General features: G+C 39.7%; 1 protein-coding gene across 1 annotated transcript; it reads right to left on the bottom strand.

The window, feature by feature from the left end:
• Positions 1-5,213: 5,213 nt before the first annotated feature.
• On the bottom strand, positions 5,214-9,818 carry LOC114568495 (gastrula zinc finger protein XlCGF49.1-like; the record flags this gene model as incomplete). Its single annotated transcript, XM_028598108.1, has 2 exons — positions 5,214-5,291; positions 9,114-9,818. Coding segments are annotated over 2 exons (783 nt in total), but the record flags the coding sequence as incomplete, so codon positions are not given.
• Between the last annotated feature and the right edge of the window lie 10,276 nt (positions 9,819-20,094).

The following is a 20,094-nucleotide window of genomic DNA, read 5'->3' as shown; positions in this document are numbered from 1 at the left end:
GTCTATGGAAAAAGATGGATGAAGCAAAAAAGCTGTCGGGGGCTAGAAATAGAAAAAAAAGGGAAAAGGAGATAGCATGTCAATGGATGCAACAGCAGTTACATAAGTGGATGGTGAAAGGCAACAGGTAGGATTTAAAGTGCAACGTCTGTGCTTGGAGGCTTGCAAATATTACGGCTTAGCTAAGCTTAGAATATGCAAAACCCAGGTTGCTGAGCTGAAAACTGGAAAATATAGGGTAGCGTAGCATGTACAATAAATGACAATAATCTGGAAAACATAACTAATGCAATAACTCTGGTTTACCATGGAATCATTAATAGATTGTGTTTTACCATTAGCTGTCAGACATAGACAGGGTATAGTTACATCTGTTGGGTGACATGGAAGCTGTAATTACAGGGGCACATATCTCTCTCTCTCTCTCTTTAAAAGGTCTGTGCTAAGTGGCTCTCCATATTTGTACTTTCTAAAATCCAAAATGTGAATGTAATTTCAATAGCAGCACAACCTTACTGCATAATAGTTGTCTTATCTGATGCCATCACTAGGCTGATTTAAGAATTGAATTTAAGCTGCTATATTTAACAGTGAGTTCATTTCATTCAGGTGTGAGGATGGTGGATCAGGAAAGACAGGGGAAGGCAACAGGGAGGTCTAACATTAGGTGGAAGTGTAGGGGGAGCCACTTGATACCAACAGATTAATTTCCTAATATTATTAATATGGAAAATCAATTACATAATGTTTGTTTGACAATATGTCTTAGTGGAGAAGAACACAGGCAAGGAGCGAATGAGACAGACATGAGGTCGGCGATGACATCAGGTAGAGCTGAGACCAGTGATGACATCAGGTAGAGCTGAGACCAGTGATGACATCAGGTAGAGCTGAGACCAGCAATGACATCAGGTAGAGCTGAGACCAGCAATGACATCAGGTAGAGCTGAGACCAGCAATGACATCAGGTAGAGCTGAGACCAGTGATGACATCAGGTAGGAGTTCTAGACCACACAAAACTAAATGTCCAGTATGGTTTGAAGGTTCGTTGACCAACCTATTCACGGTGTCCTTTTTGGGGGGAAAATAGTGCAGACAGAGATGGAAAATATAACAATTAGCCTATGTCTGACAGCGGGGGCGTAGTAAACAAATCAGAACGCAAATTTAAACATCTGCAACGCATATGCTCGAATGCCATCAATGATGATTTATTTATTGTAATAAAAAAGTACAGTACAAGAAAAAAGTGGGCTACAATAATGTGGTTACCACGGGGGCAACCAGGGGTGATGATTAGGTTGCCACTTATCACAATATGGTTGTCAAGGGCAACAGTTACTGTCGAGTCCGTATTTATTTATTTATATATGCACATATATACCATATAATTATTTATAATTATGGTAGGCCTACAGTGACTGATATACTTTAAAATAAACCTTTATTATTTAAAGCCCATACATGATGATGTCCGGCACACTTATGTTTGTTTTTTGTGGGGGTGGCACCAAAATTGTTGCTGCATACCCCTCGGACACTGGGTAGTTGCGCCCCTGACTACTATGTAACCATCACCTATACAGTCCTAAGGAATACCTCTTAAATAAGAACCTTTGTTTATTTACGTACACGTTGGCACAGGAAAAGGAGTTGCTTTTAATGTGTATAGCGACAATAAAGGCATTCTATTCTATCTAGAAAACAGCCCCAAAATCACCATGACCAAACCCACCAGACTACATGTAAATAATCAGGACTTTTAGCGTGTATAGAGCCAGCATATCTCCACCAGACTCCATGTAAATAATCAGGACTTTTAGCGTGTATAGAGCCAGCATATCTCCACCAGACTCCATGTAAATAATCAGGACTTTTAGCGTGTATAGAGCCAGCATATCTCCACCAGACTCCATGTAAATAATCAGGACTTTAAGCGTGTATAGAGCCAGCATATCTCCACCAGACTCCATGTAAATAATCAGGACTTTTAGCGTGTATAGAGCCAGCATATTTCCACATTTAAATGGGTGAATTAAGGGTTAATTTCAACCAAACCAGAGTGGTGATTGTTGGAACAGTGGACAGATGAACCAACACGGATTTTGATAGTTTTATTTAGTTTCTGTTCACTTTGAATGCGGTGTGTTTTACGATGATACAAGTACGGATTATTTACATGGAGTCTGGTAGGTTTGGCGAAGGCCTGTTAAAGAGCGAAGATTACAATAGATCTTATGAACAAATGCTTATTTCCATACGTCCTATCGTTGCTGAGAGAAGAGATCCCAGGAAGGAGAGAAAGATCAAGTGAAGGTTTAATGACCAAACCTGCTCTGTGTAGCCGAAGCTGAGGGTTGTAAACAGCGTCCAGTAGCTCCCGTTGTCGCTCGTTCTCCTCTTTTGAACGACAAAGTTCCTCCTCGTACTCTGCTATCGTTCTTTCAAACAGCCCAAATATCTCTTCAGCAGCCGCAGTTAGTCGCTGCTCCACCAACGCTCTCAGCATCTGGACTTTACACATTTTACCTCTTTCTCTACACAGCAAAGACACTCTGCTAACACTCCTTTCTGCTAGACGCCATCTTGTTCAACGTGTGAAGTTAGCCGCAGTAAATACTACAGCTTCCGGTGCAGATAATTTGCAGAGCTTCAAAATAAAGGTCCGGAAGTGTTCCAGTTGCTGAGCTTCAAAATAAAAACCCGGAAGTGTTCAAGACTTCCTCAGAAATACACACAAAAAAGATTAATGATTAAAACACACTTATGAAGAAAGACAAATACTTCATTAAATTTTCAGAGCTCTGAGAAAACAATGAACCAAATTAAAGATTATGGTATTTTGTTTCCCTTTCCTTTCAATGTGTCAAACAGAAGATACAAGTTTTGATCTTACATTGTAATTTCCTCTGATTTGGTTGTTTGTCTGAAGTTGAACATTAACTTCACCTTCATAAAGCAGGAAACACCCAACCAATCAGGTTTTGCATAGGCGTGGGAAGTCCCTGGTGGCGAAGCTTTAAAACTGCGATGACAATAAAATGATAGCTTAAAATGTATTTACAGTATTGAATCAATACTGTAAATACATTTTACTATTTATTCTCTTTACTTATATGTGTTTATTGTTTGTTTAATTTTAGAGTGTCTTGTACTTTTCCCCCTATCCCTTGCTGAAGCAACAGTGTGAATTTCCCCGTTGTGAGAGTAATAAAGCATTTATCACATCACATGTAGCTCTGTGCAGGTCGGACCATATACCATATACTGTGTGTGTGTGTGTGTGTGTGTTTATACAGTATATATATATATATATATATCAGTGGCGTATTTAGATATATATGTATATAAATGTGTGTATATATATACACATTTATATACATATATATCTAAATACGCCACTGATATATATATATATATATATATATATATATATATATATATATATATATATGCGGCTGCTGGTCATTCAAAGAGGCAAAGCTCATTTTTGGCAAAACAATTGTCCATTTATTTATGTTAATATTATAAAATATATATATACTGTATATATATAATAGTAATGCAATAATTTAATTATATAATAATAATAAATAATAATATAATTATTTAATTATATAATAATAATAATTAATAATAATGAATAAAAAAACAATATTAGCATTGTCTGCCATCGTGTGCAGTTTGATAGCTGGCTAGCTCACCCCCACAACACTAGCTTAGCCTACTGTATGAATGAATGAATGAATGAATGAACAAAAGATCTAACAAAACGATATTAAACTCAAAGGAGGAAATGTGGGAATTAGGTTAAACTGAAACAAGGAATATGGTGTATAATTGTATGAAATGTATGATGAAAATTGGCTAGCAATTTCGCCAGGCAAGAAACAGGTTGCAGCAGTTTGTCTTTCAACTAGACTTGTGAAATCCGCGATGGGACTGAGCTGAGCTCTGCTTGTGCTTGAAGTTGAACAGCTTCGGCGACTTTTTATAGTATAAAATCGCTGTCAATCCAAAGGAGATACAAGGTGTTTCTCAATGTCAAGGATCCTTCCTTGGTAGGATCCTTCAGAGGCTAGGCCAGGCTCCTCCTGAGCATTCGGAGAGCGTGTACATTGGAACAGGCTAGCAAGTGCATGCTGCATTTCAAAACACTGGACAAAATGGAGGTGGAACTGTGAAGTTCAATTTTTTTTGTTACGATGGAGAATATGAATCAGCGTCAGTCTGCTTGCAGGAGAATATTCTGTCGGCAACTTTGCCGCAACGTGCCAAGGTAGGTAACGTTACCGACACTGATAGGCTTTAATGTAAGCAATAGTCGTTTTCTCTTATTTATCCCATGTCAATAAAATAAAGAATTCGTGGGAGTTCATGTTTGTAGTTGTCATAACACTTAACTGGTAAGGAGAATTGCATTAATTAATCTTAATTACATTAAGCTGTATACAGTAGTTGTTTACAATAGCTTGTAGTTTACTGCATGTAACATTAGCTCATTGTCCAGTAGCTTCTAGCTTTCAAACAAATGCGGTGCAAAATATGATCAGCAACTACAAGGTAAACACTACCAGCTAATGAGCTACCACAGGCAGTATGATATGCAGTAAACTGCAAGTGAGAAAGGTTAAATAGTACTATAGACACACAAGCTACAAGGCTACAACCAACATATAAAAAGTCATAACAACACCATTGATAAACACCCACTAAGACAGTAAAGGTAGCTAGGTGTAAGTGTGTTAAATGGTCAACAGTTGTCAGTTAAGACTATAATGGAGACCACTACACAGTTACATTAAGTACCTTAATGTTACAGTATGCTTACATATATTTGTGATACAATTCTAATCTTACCAGGACAGGTTGGATAACTACTGGACTAACCTAAAGCTTTCTCCTTCTGTCTGCAGTCTGGAAACACCATCGTATACTACATTTATACAATATACTTGTGTACAGTATAAAGTAATATTTGAATAAATGTTATAATGAAAGATACACGTTTCGTTAATGTCTTTTTAGAGCTTCTATACCTTACAAGTTATTGAAACAGGTACCATCTGAATATAATTATTCAGTTAGAAATAGACATTGAAAAACAGTTTATATTACATACACACCCAAAAACGTAATGACACAGACAAACCAGTTCATTTAATGCATTTATTTTCAGAATGCCAATCTCTAAAAGGCTTTAGCAAATAATCTAGCTATTCATCTGTCTTTGGCCTCTGTCTCCCTGCTTGTCTTTTGCTTTCCCATCCTCAGTGACCTCCGTTTGTCCCTGTTAAAAGACAGCAAACACAAGAACAATATGTTTACCATTATGAATGCTATAACGTAACGTTATATGAAACGTTATACTTTTTACATGGGAAACTACTCATACATTTTAGCCTTCATGTAACGTTGATAGTGAAGTAAATAAGGTGCAGCGTTACCTAGCTACCACCCTGCAGCTACAACTGATAAACACACACATTTCTAAATCTAAACGACACACTAAAGATACTTATGTTTAAATGTTTATTTCGCCGTCAGCGATGCCGCTCCAACTCCCGCTTAGGTCCGCCATTTAATTTTTTTAAACGAGCCGGCAAAGCCGCGCGCAAAGGATTGTGGGTGATATGGGAGTGCGAAGGATACACATACCACATATGCATCCTTTGCCGTCTATGGGGATTTCTCCGAACGAAGGACTCGGTCTTTGGTAGAATTCGGAGGATCCTCGACATCGGAACGGTCCTTCGACAGACGTCGATGACGTAGCATCCTCCAAATTCTGGCTTCGAAGGATCCTTCCTTTACATTGAGAAACACTCAGAGTCCTTCGACAGACCCTCCAATCATCACGCAGAAGCCCAGCGTCCTGGCCAGCCCCCTGCTCCATTGACCCCCAGGACAATTGGGCATTGTGAAATACAGAATTTATCGACCACAGCATGAGTTAACGGGAAATGTGCAATCATCAAAACGAAGTGCAATACGAGGGGGAGGATGTGTTGTGGGTTCTCTTCTGTTCTTCTGTGAATGTGAGGTTCAGTAGGGGGGTATTGTGTGTGGTTATTAGATGTTCATTGAAGTATAGGATGAGATAATGTAGGATTGTGTTCTATGTAGGTTAAAGGGGTACTTCTCCAATTTAGCATTAAGCTTTGTATCCGTATAAACCCGGTAGTATTTTTGAATGAACGTGCTTCCCTGAGACGAGAGATCTCTGTATTGTGGGTCTGGAAAAAAATTTCCGATGACGTAAAATGACGATTTTTGCATCATTGGAAGATTTTTTTTTTGCCCAGAGGCAATGGACTACAGCCATTGACATATATAAAATAGACCAACAGAGCCTGTTGCTCTGGATGGAGACCAGTGAAGGATATTAGAAGCACTTTTCCGGTGATCACTTGCGTTACTGGGCAGCCTCCAACTGACAGAGACAACGTAGATGTGACGTGAGCAACGTGTCTGAAAGTGTGAAGTCTTCTGGTAGCTGTGCCGAGAGAAATCTCAATCATTCCCAATCTCACAGAGACGGAGAGTGTAGGTATATGTAAGGAGATAACATAGACACAGGCTAATTACTGATCACTAACATGCTAGTTAACATTAGTAATTAAACCTAAACAGATAATGGAAGTCCAAACTGCCTGTGAGCTTCTCCTGTACTATACGGTAATTCCTCTACTGTGTGACAGTAAGTCTCGTGGTTATGACCCAATCGTTAGCCTATTTTTATAAAAGCGTCTGCTACGGAGCCATAACGTGAGCTACAAGGTAATGGAGTCTTTTATACATTGTCGTGTTTCTTTAGAAATAAACATGGGATCATGGGGGTCATCCTCAGCGGTGAAACGCGAACGGGGGCTGCGTATAACCTAGCTAGGTGGAAAGCTAACACTAGCCGGCCACCTGTTCCATCAATCCTGCTTGCAAGGTGTCCCGCTCATTAAACAACAAACTGGACTACATCCAACTTCAACGAAACTCCCAACGCGAGCTCAGAGCCTGCTGTGTTTTTGTTGTTGTGGAAACATGGCTGAACACCAGCGTACCGGACTATCCAGCCTGCTGCTCCGTCTGGAGGTGGGCTGTGTTAACACGAACTGGTGCAGAAACCAGCTGCTTGTATCCAACTAACTGCTGGCGGAGTTTGTGACTATTAAATGCCGACCATTCTACTCCACGCAAATTTACCACTGTGTTTATTAATTGGTTTACAGCCCACCAAGCGCTAATGCTAATATGCGTTAGCTGAACCTTACGGCGCATATGTGCGTGCACTAAATGTAGCCTGTTTCGTATGTCGTTTTTATATATTTTAAATGTGTAACACCACTTGAGTCACGGTGAAACGTTGCTTCGTGTATATGGTTGAAATGACAATAAAACATGCCCAAGACAAATTTCTCCAACAGGAGACAATAAAGGCTTAGCTTATCTCACGATGTCATGTTGTCCAACGCGTCTAACGTCACCAGTCCGCTAACCCACTATCTGTTGTATACCCATCAAATGACCATGGCCTTTCTATTCATTTAATTTCTATGCAAGGACACGATGAAGACTCCAGAGACTGTTGATACTCACTCCATGGAGATTTATTTGTTACATTTTAACAAACAATCCGAGCTGCCTCGGACACATCAACTGACCACCGGCGATAGCCAGTCGAATAGACAACTGAATCTAAGTTTCATATGACCTTCTTCTTATACAGCGTTTTGGGCAGTATCATTTGGACACATTCATGCCCAAAGTTACCTTATGTTCGGTACATCTTTAGATGGACCTGAACAGGTGATATTTTTACTTTTAAGTACTCTCATCTTCCTTTTCTGAAGTACACCAAGGTCCTTGTGACCCAGACAATAACTACTAACGTACATGCTAGTCAACAGATGGTTTACTTAAAATGATTTCACTTTATTTCATCCTGGAGGGTACTCAGTATGTCCTGGTGTACCACACCGGTCATATCAAACCATTAAATTTCTTTACTTTACTAGCTTTACTGTGGCCTAATTAGTGGCATAGGACATGTCAAAAGACCTTAAGTAAACAGAAGGCAGCACTTCAAAATTGGGAAAAACAACCAGAACTACTTTATTTACAGTTTTTTTCGATTGGTTAAGCACTATTTTGAAAACAGGGACCGGTTTTTGAAAACTCAACACAATCAGCCGAACACCCCAGACCTTTGCAAAATGAACCACTCTTACAAAAACTATACACTAATTTATAAAAAACGTTTTGTTGCTGTTTGAACCAGTTACACACTGCTGTTGCTAACCTAAAATACTTTTAGCAATTCTACTTGTCAGTAATTAGAGTACTGTAAATGAAGTACACAGAGAAAGTGCAAATATATAATAAGTTCAACACTACACAAGACCAATGCTGCAGACTGAGGAAAATATGATGCATTTCTCTCCATATACACAAATCAGTCAACATGTCAATATGGAGAATCAACAACAACGTACCAGTTTTCATACTACTACAGTAGTGTGTAGGCTATAACACTGTTGACAAACCGTAAAATACTGTATCCAGTACAGGTTACAATTACAGTAAAAATCAGTAAATCCACCAATGTTTTAGGTCTCTTACCCCCGTTGTTGTCCACAAAACCTCAGTGCCGACAAGGAAAGCAAAAAAAAAAGCCATTGCTAACATCACATCCAGCAAGCCAACTCCGTTTCGCATAACAAGAGCGGGGAAAGCCCCGGTGTATCTTTGCCCTCGGACACTGTCACTGGCCTGCTTCTGATCATTTATTTTACTTGTGAAGAGCGTTGTAGAGAAGCATCCATGTTATTTTCTTGACTATTTTGGTTGAAATAAACCCCAAATTTTAGAAACCTTTTGTACAACACAATATAATGTCTTCTATCTAGATGTTGATACATGCAGATTTTTGTTTGATACTTGAGAAGTTTTACTTGGATTTTAAAAGGCACAAACGTTAGTCCATGTCACCAGTCTCAGGTTCAGAAGAGTCTCCAGTCTGGTCTTCAGTCTCTGGTTGTAAAAGTGGATGTGAGTTCCTGGCTGGTTCTGGTCCTCCACAGTCCTCTCCATCAGCTTCTGTTTCCATCCGACCAACACATTTATGTGTTTTGACATGAGAACGCCAAGCAAATCTTTTGTTACAAACACTGCAGCTGAATCTTTTCTCTCCTGTGTGGACTGCCATGTGTGAACGTAAATGTCCTCTCTGTGAAAAATATTTCTTACAAACTGAGCAGCTAAAAGGTTTTTCTCCTGTGTGGACAATGGCCATGTGTGACCGTAAACCTCCTCTACGTGTAAAATATTTCTTACAAACTGAGCAGCTGAAAGGTTTTTCTCCTGTGTGAGTTTTCATGTGTGTCCGTAAATCTCCACTCTGTGTAAAAGATTTCTTACAGACTGAGCAACTGAAAGGTTTTTCTCCTGTGTGAGTTCTCATGTGATTCTTCAGGGTTCCACGTTCAGTGAAAGCTCTACCACACTCAGGGCAGCTGAAAGGCTTCTCTCCTGTATGAGTTCTCATGTGTGTCTGTAAACCTCCTCTCTGTGTAAAAGATTTCTTACACACTGAGCAGCTGAAAGGTTTTTCTCCTGTGTGGATTATCATGTGTAACCGTAAATTTCTAGACATTAAAAACGTTTTTTTACAAACTAAACAGCTGAAAGGTTTTTCTCCTGTGTGGATTCTCATGTGTCTCTTCAGGTGTGGCTTTGTGCTAAATCCTTTCCCACACTCGGAGCAGCTGAATGTTTTCTTACATCTTGATTCATGTTTCAGAGAGTTTAAAGCTGACTGAGGTTCTCTGGTCTCCTTCCAATCAGCACTGTCATCAGTCTCAGGATCAGAAGAGTCTCCAGTCTGGTCTTCAGTCTCTGGTTGTAAAAGTGGATGTGAGTTCCTGGCTGGTTCTGGTCCTCCACAGTCCTCTCCATCAGCTTCTGTTTCCATGTGTTGAGTTTGTCTCTGATGAAGCTGTGAGGACTGAGCTTCCTCTTCATCATCTTCACTCTTCACAGGGACAGGAGTGAATGGGAACTTGGTGATATCAGCCTCCTCCAGCCCTTGAAGCTGCTCTCCCTCCTGACTGCTCCACAGTTCCTCCTGTTCCTCTTTAATGTGTGGGGGGGGCTCTGGCTCCTGCTGGTCCACACTGGAGCTACACTCCTGCTGCTCAGGGGGAACCTCTTCTTTAACCACCAACAGCTGCTCAACATCTGCAGGAAACACATACAGAGAAATGTTGTGGAACTGTATCTTATCACCTGGATTGTGATTGTTATAAAGAAATACTGGTTGCTCAGTCAGTTACTTAGGTTACATCTACACTACTAGTTTTCCTTTTCAGCCTTGGAAAACTGTTGGAAAGGCTGTTGACTGACATTTTAGGGACCTTTTGTGGTGAAATAATGCAACTGCGCTGTTGAGCACAAAGTGGCACAGTCGGTAATTAAAGGGACACTTCCTTCCCAGCTTGTGTATGGCGTAACTTTGACGCTTGAGTCACAGTTACAGCCTCAACAATGCCTTTTTACATCTCTCAGCCCCTTGTCAGTTGAGTTGTACATAAATGTTGAGAAGCATACTGTTGAGAAGCATACTGTTTATCAGACCCCAGATGAGACAAGAAGCTAACGTTAGCGAAACCTGCATTCCCTCTGCCTTTGTATTCCCCCAACTGACACACCGTATTAAGTTACCGTTTAAAACGTTTTCCAGGTTAGGTGGAATGCATATCACTCAAAACCAACATGAAAAATCGTAGTAATATTTCCTCAGCGTTTTGTTGCTAAACTGTTTGTAAAACGAGCGGTGATGTTAAATCACCTGTTTCAGGTAATGGCGCGCACGCACACACACACACACACACACACACACACACACACACACACGTATTTTTCATAGATGTTCTTTTGAACGTACACATGTTCCACCAAAACAAGTTCCTTCACGAGACTATTTTGCAGAGGCACCCGGGCTCCGTCCGGCGCTTGGCACCGCCCAAGACGATTGTGTTTGGTTTAAAGAAATGCCGATAAACCAGAGCATGTTTTTCTCCCATCCAGGAATGCTGTGTGGACTAGCCAGACCTTGGTCGGCAGCGCTGTGGAGGAAGGTCTGGACATGTGAGATTAGTGTGAAAGGAACCCTACTCCTAAAACAAAATAAACCAGGTTCTCTTGAACTTTTATGCTCTTGACTTCGGCAGATCCCTCCCACCCCCCCTAAAAACCATGTTAACATTGTTCCTGCCTTCCTCTTCATCATCTTCACTCTTCACAGGGACAGGAGTGAATGGGAACTTGGTGATATCAGCCTCCTCCAGCCCTTGAAGCTGCTCTCCCTCCTGACTGCTCCACAGTTCCTCCTGTTCCTCTTTAATGTGTGGGGGGGGCTCTGGCTCCTGCTGGTCCACACTGGAGCTACACTCCTGCTGCTCCTCTTCACTAACAATCACTTCCAGAACGTCTGGAGGTAAAACTGAAACACAGACAGACATACATTAAATATCAGTCCCAACAATACTTTGCTAATTAGCGGATTTCACCGTGATAAGGACGCAGCTTCATAATGAAATCGTCCGATTTATTAGCCTGGATGCAAGCTGAACTTAAGGCAAGGCAGCTTTATTTGTATAGCACATTTCAGCAACGGGGCAATTCAAAGTGCTTTACATAAAACAATTTAAAAAAAAAAATTTAAAAACATAAAATATGAGAATAAAAGTTACAGTGTAGTAAAGAAAATAAACAATAAAGAGCAGTTAAAAACAGTTAAACACATAAAAGGCAGATATAGGCCAAACATTTAATGGTTAACTATTTTCAGGAAACCGAAAATTGGATGATCAATATTTTAAACATTGGAGACATCCAGGCCCATATTTTTGTGTCATTATATCCACTATTGGTCCCTCTGGGACGTGTGTCTTACTGTCTTGTTTGCCACCCATTCTGGCGTAGAGAGTACTTTATTTGTGTCTTAAAACAGTGGTTCCCAACATGGGGTCCGGGCACCCCTCAGGGGGGCGGCTAAGATCACAGGGGGGGCGCAAGTCTTTATCTGGTTTGAGGTTGATGTAATTGGTAGTTGGGAACCACTGTCTTAAAATATAGTCGTCACTGTAAGTTTCTTTCTTGGAAAAAATTTGCAAAAACCGTTTAGCTATTACCATCAGGCTACCGATTTATCCCAGTACCCCAAAGATCATCATACAAAACTGAGCTTCCAAAACCCTTAAAAAAAAAACTTGGTGGAGGTTTGAGGGTTTGGTGCGCAAAGGATAGCATCTGCGTGTGTGAAATGATATAATATAATTTGCTGATATAATTTGGGAAATGAAGCTGCCTTCAAGTGCACTCGAAAACATCCAGATCTATAAACCATCTGACGGAAAACATGAACTGTGAAGTATTCATTTAAAGTCTACTTGTGCTACGTTGGGGGTTTAAGGGACACAACAGGAGGTCACACAGATGGGACAATTAAGGACATGTCCCTCCGCCGCACAACCCTGCGGAGAATAACACAATCACTTTTTTCGTGTGAATGCACACTTAAAGTGATGGTTCGGAGTAATTTCACCCCAGGGTCCTTTGCACCATGACCTCGAGCCAAACAACCCTCCAGAAGCTTATTTCACCTGGGTCGAACATTGGGTTGCGTGAATAGCTTAGTGCAGGCGCTAATGGATCCAACTGTGTATTTCCTAAGTTACCCCACTAATAATGCCCAAAATGATACCAAACTTCTACAGTAGTACAAATAGGTTATGTACTCATAAAACGATGGATTGGAAAGTTTATAAGTACACAGGGAGTTTATTTAAATAACACTTGCCTGCTGGATTCTGCTCTCTGCTGCTACTGGCAGTAAGACGAGTGCTTAGGGACCGTCTACAAATTACAACACCGAAAAGAGATGCAACAAAAATATTTATTAATTTAATGATTAAATAAGGTAGTGTCTCCAAACTTACCTCAATTACAACTTCTCTCTTGCTATTTCTACTATAGCACTTGCTTTTAAAAAAGTTAAATGAATAAATATTTTACAGAAAAACGTAGTAGTTGATTCATAATTTCCGATCTAGATTCAAGATTTTAACTGACCAAGTTTTGTTGTTCTCACCTCTGTATTCTGAGGATATTGCGGTTGGAAATATTCGTGCTTTGTGTCATAGTGGCATTTAACATTTCCACTCTTCCCAACGGTCTCGGTGCAAATCAAACACAAGGGGTTCATGCTGGATTGGGGAAAAATGAACGCATATTTTTCAGTCCACTCATCTTTGAAAACTCTGTCAACTTTTCTTTTCTTCACAGATTTGGAAAATGACATCCTCACCGCGACGTAGCCTTCACTGACAGAATACGCCAAAGTCTCACTTTCTGGTGGCCGCAGGACACTTGTGAACACCAGTTAGCCGACCCTGAACTCTCCATGAAAGTTTGGTTTCGCTAATATTGAATGTCTAGCATCGACTTTTATCTATGGCTGTAGCTATCGATTATTTTAGTAATTGAGTATTCTACCTGATATCTGGGAATATCTGGAAATGAGATGGAGACTGAACAAATGCTGAGTACAATGAGTTCAGACTAATGCAGCTTTATTCACACAACAAACAAACATACTTTCATGAAAGAGAGAACAGTTGACATGCACCAAATGTATATGCCAAGGTTTCTCCTAGAAAGGAAGATAACCACGTGTACACCCTCCTAAGAGCATGTACCCATAGTGTCTCTACAAACATCAGAATAACTCCTCCTTTATACTTTTTGTCCTCACAAACTTCAAGCTATCTATTTCAGTGCAACAGTTTACTCTTAAACTACACCTTTTATGGCACGTGCTCCTAATAGATTCCCACATTCCTGGCTCCAATTCCTCTGTGTGAAAGTTGTACCCAAACTCATAATAGATTCTACACATTCCTGTGGGTGAAGGTTGTCCCCAGACTAACCTTCTTGTGTAGTACACTACATACAAGATATAAAATACATTTGAAACATGTAGGCATGTAGACACACACAAACAGAGACACACTCAGACCAGAGATGTTCACAAGTCATTTTTTGGAAGTCCAAGTCAAGTCTCAAGTCTCTGACCATCTGATCTGTCCCTAACACTGTATGGTTGAATCCTATGAATTCAAAGCATGTCCTGTAGCTACCATCCATACAGTACAGTATCAAAATCAGTTGTAGGATAACTTTATGGGGTCTACTTAACACATCCCTCTAGCCCTCGGACCTGGTGAAATAATAACCTAAGTCTGTCACATCATATGGATACAACTATAAATATACAATTAGCTTTTTCCCAGCATTAGCACAACACTTTGCGATGGTTACTTTGTTACCTGTGACAATATATGCTAAATATAACGTCTCTTTCACTCAAAAAAATGTCTAATGTCGAAGTGGAAATCAAGAGAATAGTGGCAGCGCCTCACCAGTTACAGAACAACATGCATCTCACCGTCAGTCCAAATTACACACAATAAGCAGATTGAACTCAGTGATGTAATTAGAGATGTTCCGATACTGCCTAAAACGCTGGTATCGGTATCGGGAAGTACTGGAGTTTATGCACCGATCCGATACCACATAATAAAGCCTTAAAGAAAATCTACGTTAAAGTAGTTTATTTATGTTCTTTTTCCGTTATAACTGACTGGAGACTCCAAACTGGAGAATAAAAGAAAGTTGTGGGGCATTCATTCATGTGTTTGTTCATGTTTCACAAAGAGTTTAACCTGAGCCAGACAGACAACAAAGATAGAAATAATATCACATCCATACAGGGATAGTAGTATACTACAGTAGTACAGCTGTTAAAACATAATGAAATATATGACACACTGGTATCGGATCGGTACTCGGTATCGGCCGATACGCAAGTTCAGGTATCGGAATCAGGAAGCAAAAAAGTGGTATCGGGCCATCTCTAGATGTAATGCCATTTATTTTCTAAGTGTTAGTACGCTCAGTGAAACTGCGAGGCAGACCTGACTCAGAGGAGGAGAGGTTAGTGAGGCAAGCGTCTCCACGGTGACGGCTGCGCCACGCATGGATGAAATCATGAAATAGGAAATAGGATTACAGCAACAGAAATATGTGCAAAATTAATACAATCAAGACGGCCCAGTGTTTGGTGGACCGGGTACACCTTGATCACTTAATAGCCTACAAATCATCCACGGGATCAATTACGCATCACATGAGTTTGACACACACAATCACACACACACACACACACACACACACACACACACACACACACACACACACCTCCAATTTCCTGTTCCTAAAAGTTACAAATCAACCATTTGGACTACTGATGGACTGATTTATTTTTATTTATGAATGATACGTATGGATATATTTTATGTTATTATAACATGTGACAACCCCTCCCCCCTTTGAAGTTGAGTCATTTCTTTGATCATCAACATCACAGATTAAGCCTTCAACTTTTCTAAAACATATATTTCAGCTCGTAGCTTCTTATGTAGCCTGGCAGAGTCAGACTCAGTCTGGAACCTCCCAGTCAACAACTTAGAAAGCTGTGTGTTACTGGATGTACTGGCCCTTTAAAAAGGTATTTCAACAGGTATAAAGTTCAGCATGGGGTATAATCTGTCAGATAAAAGCCTCATTAATAAAATTTAGTCATTTTGAGCCAGAAACAACCTTTTTAAATAGAGATGTTCCAATACCAGTATCGGTATCGGCTCCGATACTGTCTAAAACGCTGGTATCGGTATCGGGAAGTACTGGAGTTTATGCACCGATCCAATACCACATAATAAAGCCCTGAAGAAAATCTACGTTAAAGTAGATTATTTTTGTTCTTTTTCCGTTATAACTGACTGTCAAACTGGACAATAAAAGAAAGTTCTGTGGCGTTCATCGTTTGTGTTTGTTCATGTTTCACAAAAATAGAAAAAATATCACATCCATACAGGGATAGTAGTATACAGCTGTTAAAACATAATAAAATATATGACACACTGGTATCGGATCGGTACTCGGTATCGGGCGATACACAAGTTCAGGTATTGGAATCGGTATCGGGAAGCAAAAAATGGTATCGAGCCATCTCTATTTTTAAACACAAGGCAGAAGCTGCAATCACTTTTTGGCCAGTGGAAAAAAGACTGGATGGTCATAATGTAGGCAGCGCTGGAATGTAACTAAGTACATTTACTCCAGTACTTGTACTTCAGTCCAAATGTTGAGGTACTTGTACTTTACTCGAGGCTTTTCTTTTCATGCCACAGGTATTAGTACTTTAACAGCAGTAAAGGGTCTGAATACTTCTTCCAGAAGTGAATCTAGGACAGCGGATGGTTTTCTTGCAGCTGAAGGACTGGGAGGAGAAAGTTAGCACGCTGATGTAAAAACACGTTAGCTTCAGGAGCTAGCTGCATGCGGCTAACAGGCTAACGTTAGCTTAGCGTGACTATGAGAGCAGTTAGCCTGTCAGACTAACCTTCTCCCCGCAGCTTGGTCTCCTCCGTGTGTTCCCGGTGCCGCTCCATCTCTGATGAACAGACTAAGAAACGCTGTTTGGGATTCCCTGATCTGGATTCAGCTAACGGCTTCCCTCCTCACTGCTCCCGCTGCTCAGCACGGGCTAACAACAACAAACACCACTTCCGGGGGGACCGCTGTCAAAATAAAAGCCCCGTTATTCTATTTTCACTTTTTGTTTTGTTTTGAGTTGTTTCATGAGGATATATTTTGTTACATTTAGGAACCCTGTTTTACTGGTTTACATATCTGTCTATATGGTTCATACTGAATATCCATATTTATTCTGTTTCTCTTATAATATATTCTGTTCCCTCCCTCCCTTCTGACAAACTTTGCACCCTGATTTTGGACATTTAATGTTCCAGGGCTTTGAAATGAACAGCTCTAATGCCCTCTAGTCTCGACTCTTTATTTCATCCTGGAGGGTACTCAGCATGTCCTGGTGTACCACACCGGTCATATCATACCATTATATTTCTTTACTTTATTAGCTTTACCATGGCCTAATTAGTGGCATAGTTAACACTACACATGTCACAAGACTAATCATTTTGGTGTCACTGATCATATTAACTTGGAACATAGCAATGCACAAGTGAGTTTTTATAGTTTTATAGAGATCATATGTCCATCTCAGCTTTGCTTTAACCCAATGTGTATTGAATAAACTCCCATATTGATACATGATTAATAGTGAATCTTGCTAAACATACATTACTTTGAAAGAAGTGAATATATGTGTGGGCCCTATAAAATACTGATTGATTGATTCTAATAGAAAGAAGAAGAAACTGTATTATGAATCTAGGATTGATTGTATAAAACATGATGGAAAAAAAGCTTTGGAGCACCTTAAATAATATCACGGGTAGGAAAAGTAATTTGACCCCATCATGGATTGAAGTGGATGGATCGTTTATAACTAAACCTGTAGACATTGCAAATTATTTTAATGATTATTTCATTGATAAAGTTTGTAAATTAAGGCAGAAAATGCCAACATCATACTGTAAGTCAAATTATTAATGTATATCACAAGAAATAATGAATGATAAGAACTGTTCATTTAAATTTCAAGAAGTGTCAAGAGAAGAAGTAAAACAACTATTATTGTCCATTAATAATGACAAGCCATCTGGGACGAACAACCTTGATGGAAAGCTATTAAGGATGGCAGCAGACCACATTGCCACTTCCATATGTCATATTTTTAATCTGAGTCTTGAGAATAGAGTGTGTCCACAAGTGTGGAAAGAAGCAAAGGTAATCCCCTTAACGAAAAATGCTCGTGCAATTTTTTCTGGCTCTAATAGTCGACCAATTAGTTTGTTACCTTCTATAAGTAAACTTTTAGAAAAAATTGTATTTAACCAGATACAAGGTTATTTCATCAAAAATGAATTGTTAAGTAAATACCAGCATGCTTATAGAGAAGGACATTCAACTTGTACCGCTCTGCTACAAATGACAGATGATTGGTTAAAGTATAATGATCACCAAAATATTGTCGGAGCAGTATTATTAGATTTTAGTGCTTTGACATAATTGACCATAGTCTTTTATTGGGGAAACTCAAATGTTATGGTTTATTACTTTAGTTACTCCACTACATTCATCTGTTACAGCTTTAGTTACTAGTTACTTTAGTTACTCTGCTACATTCACCTGTTACAGCTTTAGTTACTAGTTACTTTAGTTACTCTGCTACATTCACCTGTTACAGCTTTAGTTACTAGTTACTTTAGTTACTCCGCTACATTCACCTGTTACAGCTTTAGTTACTAGTTACTTTAGTTACTCCGCTACATTCACCTGTTACAGCTTTAGTTACTAGTTACTTTAGTTACTCCGCTACATTCATCTGTTCCAGCTTTAGTTACTAGTTACTTTAGTTACTCTGCTACATTCACCTGTTACAGCTTTAGTTACTAGTTACTTTAGTTACTCCGCTACATTCACCTGTTACAGCTTTAGTTACTAGTTACTTTAGTTACTCCGCTACATTCATCTGTTACAGCTTTAGTTACTAGTTACTTTAGTTACTCCGCTACATTCATCTGTTACAGCTTTAGTTACTAGTTACTTTAGTTACTCCGCTACATTCATCTGTTACAGCTTTAGTTACTAGTTACTTTAGTTACTCCGCTACATTCATCTGTTACAGCTTTAGTTACTAGTTACTTTAGTTACTCCGCTACATTCATCTGTTCCAGCTTTAGTTATGTGGCGCGATGTGACAGTTATCGAGGCTTCGTATCACTTTTTCTTTTAAAGCCAACCCCTTTTTGCCTTCCCCTCGATAACCCCCGCTTCTATGCCCTCTTCTGCCGTACAGCAACACCAGTTACTGTCAGCGAGGCGGATGGTTATGCCTATATTGAAAGGAGTTATTTCAGATACTTTCCTATATTTTAGTTTATTTTTAGAGAGACACACACACCCGTTTTAAAGGGCTCTCGCCTCGGCAGGAAACCCGGTGGCGAGACAAGAGGCTTTGATTAAAATCCCCCGTATGTGAAATACACAGCACCCATGAGATCTTTACAACCAAATGATTTCAATTGATTACTCACGTTCTGACAGCCACTTCTGCCTTGGTCACAGAAGGTTCAGCTCAGCTGGAGGATCAAAGGTCTGCTTATCAAGTCGGTCCCCGGGGTTGCTGCAAACCACAAGCAGTTAAAGAGGAGTCCCCGCTCCCCCCAACATGAACATGGGTGTTTTTATTTTAGTTAAAGCAAAAAGAAGAAAGAAAATATATGAATATATGAAAAAGTGAACTGAGTTCAATCACTCAAAATGCTCTTAAGCACGGGATGCCCCAAAAAAAGCAAGAGAGAGGTCGAGAAAGCTCCCTGTTGGCGAAGCACCTATATTTATTTGTACATTTCATAGGGTTCAACCCCCATCGCAGTGAGGTGTGTTTTACCATTTTGTTATGACTTTACATGGCAATACAGTCTTAATGCAAGTATCAGGCTGGACATACATAAAAACATCTCATGTGACGATGTTTCCTCTCTTATGCATATGCATTACTCTATCTAACATACAAGCTAACGGACCAGTTCATCACTAGGTCTATGCAGCCACCTTTCTCTCTCCTATGTGGACTCAAGGTCTCAACCCCAAACGTATACGCACCCAGGGCCCCCACAGACACTTCCTCTCTACGGCTGCAGGGTCAGGCAGACAATTACACAAAGTAATTCACACTAAGATGTCTCTAAACATGTTTAGAATAATATCAGTAACACAACGTTTTAGCAGGATTATATTTCTAAGCAATCATATAGTCAAGAACCAAAATCAAAAGCAAAAGTCTAGTTTTAGCTGTTTTTGGGTTAATACACTTCAAAAAGCAGTAATACATTTCAAGCTGTTTTGGGGTTTTCAACAAATCGAAAGTCAAAAACCAAAATCAAAAGCAAGAGTATAGTTTTAGCTGTTTTTGGATTTTCAACCCAACCTCATTCAACAGTTACTAGTTACTTTACACATTAAGATTCCTGCACACAAAACACATGTAG

Source organism: Perca flavescens, chromosome 14 (assembly GCF_004354835.1).
Source record: "Perca flavescens isolate YP-PL-M2 chromosome 14, PFLA_1.0, whole genome shotgun sequence".
NCBI lineage: Eukaryota > Metazoa > Chordata > Actinopteri > Perciformes > Percidae > Perca > Perca flavescens.
The sequence above is the reverse complement of the archived record's forward strand: the minus strand, read 5'-3'. Positions and strand labels throughout refer to the sequence as shown.